The 6,661-nt window shown below is 40.2% G+C and overlaps 1 protein-coding gene across 1 annotated transcript; it reads right to left on the bottom strand.

Moving 5' to 3' along the window:
• Positions 1-2,778: 2,778 nt before the first annotated feature.
• LOC149460401 (serine/threonine-protein kinase SBK1-like) lies at positions 2,779-4,693 on the bottom strand. Its single transcript, XM_089679765.1, has 3 exons — positions 4,519-4,693; positions 3,751-3,953; positions 2,779-3,360 (listed from the first exon to the last, which is right to left on the bottom strand). Exons 1-3 carry the CDS (start codon positions 4,691-4,693, stop codon positions 2,779-2,781), a joined length of 960 nt encoding a protein of 319 aa, XP_089535891.1.
• Positions 4,694-6,661: the final 1,968 nt, after the last annotated feature.

The following is a 6,661-nucleotide window of genomic DNA, read 5'->3' as shown; positions in this document are numbered from 1 at the left end:
TGGGCCAGTGGTCATTGGGAGCACAGCTATGTGCACTTCCTTCTGGTCTCTTTCCCCAGGCTACCCTTCATTGGTAGGTTCTTGTCTCCCCATATGGCTGTGGGGATGGCATTCCTAATGCTTATCTCATTACCTCCTCATTGAAGACTTCATGGATACGGTGTTGCTTTGGGTGTTCCTTATGGGCTCGCTCACACCATGTGCATTGACATATTTTTATGCACCTCTCAGGTCTCTGCATGGGTATAAAGAAAACCATTGCGTTCTATGTGTCCTGTTCACACCACAATGCTAATGTCATGTGCAGATGGTGTGGTGTGAACAGGGCACACAGAAAACAATATTTTTCATTGAGCTTTTGCAAAGACCTGCATGATTGCTAGACCAAAAAGGGGAGGGTCTTTCATATGAATCAATCCTTGAAGGACCTCAATCAGAGGAAGGAATAAGAAAAAAAATCTCAGCCTCAGGCCACATGCCCTCAACATTCAGGGGTGGCTTGCCAGGGGGAACCCTTAGCAAAGCACTTTGTCCCTATAATAAATGAGGACAAGGGTCTCTTCCCCACAGCCCTGATTGGTGGTTGTTCGGTTCTGCAGATATTTATTGGAACCTGGAAACCCCATATAAAATAAGTGGTCCCCATATGCAGCCCCCCCCCCCACATGGCTGGGGATTCCCAGTGACAGCAGCGGTTCCTAAAATCCTGTGACAGTGGGAAGCTGTCATATGTAGAACTGTTAGAAATACAGCTCCTACATATGATGCTTGGGGAAAGGTTTGGGCGTTAAAGGAAAATCCAGACTAAACCTTCATCTTAACCCTAATGGATGGGAAGATAGAGGACCTCCTTAGGATAATCTAGGATGCAAGTTCTCCGTCTGTGGCACCAGCCTTGGCAGCTGCATGTGTGGCTCACAACCTGGATGTTTGGACTGGTAACTTGGGTCAGCATATTGGGGGGAAAAAAATTCCCTTGCAGGAGATTGTGGATACCCCTCAGCTTGTAACCAAGTCTTATAAAACGGACACAACCATGAAGTCAGTAAGAGCCTCCACCAGATCAGATCCTTTTCCTAATTTGGCCAGAAGGGCCATCTGGCACAGCATGCAATACACTGGTATTTGTGACTTGGTAAAGGGCGAGATCAGTGGGCACAGCTGCTTCTGGGAATGTGGGCAAACAAGGAACAGGACTAGAAGCCAACATTGATGCTGTTACTGCTGAAACCATCAGACCCTCATGCTGTGATCCCAGGACACAGCCCAGACACAACCGTCATGGGACAATAAACTTAAAAAATGGGAATGCCCTGGCAAATCAGGAACGGTTGGAAAGTATCAATCAGTGGAGCCCATTATTTCTTCTGCTAGGTAATAGAGTGTAAAGTTTTCAAAATAATGTTAATAGGAAAAAAAGAACTGAAAAATAAAACTCTGAACACTGGAACATCAAAGAAATAGAGGTTTTCCATACATGTGGGAGTAATAGCAGCAGAAGTAGTAAAGTAGTATAAAGTGATAGTAGTATTAGTAATAGTCATATTGCTGTATAAACATAATAATACAATATTGAATAAACCAGAGGTGAAGAAGCACAAGAGCACCACCCAGTGCACAGGAGGAGTAACCACAGATTAGCAAAAGTTACTACACTATGCAGCTGGAGGGGGGCTTGCTGATCTCAGGCTCAGTAATGTAACATCATTCCATCAATGTATCCAAGGATTCCTCAGTCCATACTGCAATAGAGTCATTAAAGTCTTCATTTATTATGACAATATTATACTTACCATATATGCCTTGTACAGAAGGATTGCAGAACACATTCCAATACACTTGACAATGAACAAAAAAAAGTGAAAAGAAAACCAACAAAATGTAAAAAAATGTCAATTTGTTCTAATATAGTACACATGTTTAGGAGCTTTATTTAAATCTGTCTTTTTTTCTTGCTGGGCGGGCTGGACATATGATTCACATGTGTTTCCCATCCTCATCTATCCTCCAGCAGGGAACAGGTCCTGAATGCTGCTGCAGAGAACTGGGCTCATGTGATGAGGTGAGCTTGGCTCCCTGAATCATTTCCCTGTCAGCTCACAGAAGATGTTGCATAACATTGGGTGTCAAATCCTGGAAAAGACCGAATCTGGAGCAAAGACAATATGGGACAGCACTAGAGCTTGGGGAGGGTGAACATTGCTTGTTTTTGTAAACAGGCCCCCCTCCTACCACATGAAAGAATAAAACTGGATAAATGGGTTTTAAGGCCATTTAAGGAGAACAATAAAATCAATGGTGAGAAGAAGTGCAATGTAATTTCTATGTAGTATAACCATGCCATTAGCTGCTCTGTGGCCCTGGAGCAGAGGGTCCCATAATTTGACCATATAATATTTTCTTAGGCAGGGGAAGCATTGGGAGACTAAAGCCAAATAGAATGAATGTGTAATTAGTGTAGGTACCATGTAAGCATACATCGGTGTTATAGCTTTAGAATGGTATATGTTTGAATAGTGAAATTGCTTTTGAGAACTGTGGTGGAAAGAAGTGGACATGTGGTCCAATTAGATCTGTGCTTCTGTGGCTCATTATATACGGTTTTCCTATGCTATGAGTTAGTATTTCTGAAATCAGCAATTACAGTAGATAAGCAAACATGTGACCAGCTACAGAATAATCCAGCAGTCCTAAGATTTAGACTTACCTTCCCCTAGGACATGAGTCTTGTATGAGGCAGTACTTGATGAGGCTCCACAATGGATATCATGCACTTTGTTATATCACATGTATGACCGTTTTCCTGGTTAGATTCTCTGGAGGCATTTTTGTTTTCCATGGCAGGTGGACATATTTTAAAATGTCCATAACAGAACACCTCTCAGAGGCATTGAGTGCCAACAAGTCGCAGAACATCTGCCTGGCTTCCATGGAGAATTGTTGCCACTTTCCTGGTGCCAAGGTTAGGTCTTTCTTCATTTGCCACCAAGCAAACTCCCGATACATGGGGTCATGACCCCCTGCTTCTTCCCAAGGATATGAGCCGGTCATAGCTGTGTACAACAGGACTCCAAACGCCCACACGTCAATGCTCGGGTGCAGCAGCAATTGATCCCCTTCTTTTAAGCTGCACAATTCCGGAGCAGTATATGGGATGGACCAGGCCATACATGGTGCTTGAGTGCCCCGGAGCCTCGTCAGTCCAAAATCTGCTAATTTGACTTCCTTACATTCAATGTCCATGAGCAAAATGTTGTCCAGTTTAATGTCCCGATGGACCATTCCTCTGCTGTGCATAAAGTCTAAGGCACTCGCTACCTGTGGAACAAAACACTTTACAATATCTTCATTTAAACCAACCTGTAGAAAAAAAAGAGAAAATTAGTCACTAGACACAAATATAACACAATGTTACCCAACATATTGAACCCACCTTACCTCGTGTACAGGGAAACAAACATACATTAGCTGAATACACAAGGAGTATGATTAAAGGAAACCTGTCAGCATACAAAATGGTGCCATTAATGGTGCAAGATCCATTTTAACCCATCTTACTCCATTTTAAACCTTGCTTCATAACTTGAGTGATACACATACCTAAAACAACAAGCGTATGCCAACTATACATCCTACCAACTCACTGCCCTGGGAAAGGAATCTTTAAAACTCAGAATGCTTCAAAAGCAACTAAAACTAGAAATCGTGACTTCCTTTATAAAGATCAATAAATTTTTGATACAAACTTACATTTGACTTTACTATTGAATGAAGGTTTCCAGCTGGTGCCACCTTCTGGACAAAGACATAGTCGTTGCTGGTTTGGAAAGCGATTTCATGGGTTTCAATGATATTTGGATGGCCGCTGAGACTAAGAGACATTCCGTATTCCACTAGGAAGTTGTCCATTGGAGTTGTCTCTTTACTCATCAGTTTCATAGCCACCAACTCATCTGTTAAAAAGAAAGACATAAAAAGACAATGAGTATCATAAACCCAACATTAGAGAAATGATGAAGCTTGCTAAAGTTAGTTAAAAGTTTCTGTAAATCTAAAAGCTCTGACTTATTAAGATCCATAATCATCACTCAAACACTGGAAGCAAGGGGGGCTTGGAAAACTTAGAAACTTAAAAAATGCTGCTCAAAGGTTTGGAAATGTTCTGCAGCCGAAGCATTCTGTTGATTCTTAGATCTTGGATGTCACACTCATATCTCAGTTTAGAAGTAAAGATCCTTTAGAGATCTGAGCTCTAAATAGAACTAAATCTGCAGAGGGCACCCAGAGCATTAACTAGAATATGTAAATATCAGACTTGTATATTATGGCAGACTTGTTCATTATAGTCTCCCCTCCTCTGGTGATGCAATATCTACAGTATGATCCCCCTTGTTGCACCATGCAACCGAAGAACCTTTACCTGCTAGTTACTCTTTCCCTTAGTTTATTTCCACTCATTCAGAAGCACAACTGATTCTGTAAATCATTTTCTTTACATGAATTAGGCTACAAATTTACCTGAACCCCGATGTTTGGCCAAGAGGACCTTTCCATACGATCCTGTCCCGAGCTCTTTGATGGGGTGGAAGTGGTCTGTGACGTCCATCATCGTCAGGTTTTCTGAGGTTTCGGCGATGAGCTCAAGAAGTTTCCTTGCAGTGTTCTTGGTTACTTCTACGATGCTAGAAGCCATTCTGGAATCACAACATCAAAACATACAAATTAGTTTCATTTGGCACTAATCATTAGTAAGCGGCATTAATCATCTCTCTGGATATCACCCAGTTACTGTTATTAATTGTCACCTTCATTAGAGGTGGGGGGAGGGGTAGTATTGTAACTAAAGACAGTTATAAAGCTGATATATGCTTACACTTCTTATTAAATACATGTTGGGCTTATCTTGATGAGCTTTTATTCACAGCAAGTGGATATTGTTTTCCTATATAAGTCTATGGTAATGCAAAACCCACTTGAAGCCGATCAAATTCACCTGTCTATATAGAGTATTATAAATTATTTTAGAAGGGTCTCAAATGGACATCAAACTGATTCTATGGACACGAACCCTTACTCTGATACATACAAGTTATATGTAAGAAGTCCAATTATTTTATAGATTCCAAAGAGAGAAAGGAGTGATGTAGAATGGCACTGGGCAAAGGACCGAGAGTGCCATCATTCCAAACCAACAAATGTCTACAACAAGGTAACAACCGAGGACTTCCAAGTATGGCAGCCAGGGATATCAATGTATTAGTCACAGCATACAAATGTTTTTGTATTGAACATCATGTGTGAATCTTTTAAACTTTTGCATGATATGACTAACATTTATGAAAATATCTTTTATAGCTGGGTGTTGACTTTCTGTCCTCAGGTGCCATCCTAGGAAGTCCCTGGTTTTACTTTGCTGTAATACAGTAAAATTATTTACTAAAGATATGTGACTTCCTGAGACTTCAAGCACAAATCCAACCAAAGAATTTGGACAAAAACCGAAAAGGGTTAGAACATCTTTTAACTTTTTATTGCCATTTCTGACGTCCGATCTTCCCTCACTTCATGTGTGTGGTCAGCAAAACCACTTTAAGAGGGCACAAGTGGGGGAAGAATGAAAACCTTTATTAGGTTTTGTAATTTTTTTTGTCCCATGATATTTTTATTAAAGATTAATAACACTGTTCAACAAATTTTTATTTTTTGCCAGTTTTGGAAACAAAAGGATCCATTTCTTAATGAATTTCACATTCTGAGTTCAAATATAACAATGAAATTTGTCAATTGGCTCTAGTTTTTCTGTAAACGGAAAGTTTTCTACTATAGGCGTAATGACTACATAATGCACAATAATTATATAGATAGATGTCTTTCCACAAATATAAAGCAAGTGATATTGACTACATAACAAAGCCTAAATGGCATAATATATTGCATAGGATTACCAAGACAAATTATAGCCATAAGCCAAGTTGAATCATTTTAATACTTAGGATTCTCACTAGTTTTGTCGGTTTTGCTTCTCTTGGCTTTTCTCTTGTATTCGAGGAAAGGGCTATCTCTTACAACTGTCCAGCAATAGTCAGCAAGCATTGATGGGCTCCATTTACCTTGATATCATCTTTCCATAGCTGCAATGTCTTGATGGAAGCACTCTCTGTGTTCATCACTCACTGCTCCACAGTTTGGTGGGAAAAAATCCAGATGCGAATGTAGAAAATGAATTTTTAGAGACATGTTGCAACCCAGATTTCAGTAAGTCTGGATGAGTTTTTCTACCACTTTCTTGTAATCTGGTGTTTTATTGTTTCCAAGAAAATTTGATGTCACTGATACAAATGCTGTCCAGGCAGCCTTTTCCTTTCCACGCAACAGAGAAAGAAACTCATCATCATGAATAAGTTTACGAATCTGTGGCCCAACAAAGACTCCTTCATTTATTTTTGCAGCACTAAGTGCTGGAAATTTGCTAATCAGGTACTTGAGACCTGCTTTATTCTTGTCCATTGCCTTAACAAAGTTTTTCATTAATCCCACCTTGATGTGTAATGGAGGTAATAAGATCTTATTGCTGTCTACAAGTGCTGGATAGTTAACATTTTTTTCTCCAGGCTGTAATGACTGGCGTATTGGCCAGTCTCTTTTGGCATAGTGCATTTCT

Source organism: Staurois parvus, unplaced genomic scaffold (genome assembly GCF_062004578.1).
Source record: "Staurois parvus isolate SC_StPar_1 unplaced genomic scaffold, SC_StPar_1.0 ptg000231l, whole genome shotgun sequence".
NCBI classification, from domain to species: domain Eukaryota; kingdom Metazoa; phylum Chordata; class Amphibia; order Anura; family Ranidae; genus Staurois; species Staurois parvus.
Note: the sequence above shows the minus strand (reverse complement) of the source record. Positions and strands in the feature narration are given on the sequence as shown.

Bases quoted from the DNA above. Each gene is read 5' to 3' on its own strand.
- LOC149460401 (XM_089679765.1), bottom strand. From the start codon at position 4,693: ATGGCTTCTAGCATCGTAGAAGTAACCAAGAACACTGCAAGGAAACTT. The intron at 3,954-4,518 runs GTAAATTTGTAG...TCTTTTTAACAG, and splicing joins GGCCAAACATCGGGGTTCAG to ATGAGTTGGTGGCTATGAAA. The intron at 3,361-3,750 runs GTAAGTTTGTAT...TTTTTTCTACAG, and splicing joins ATTCAATAGTAAAGTCAAAT to GTTGGTTTAAATGAAGATAT.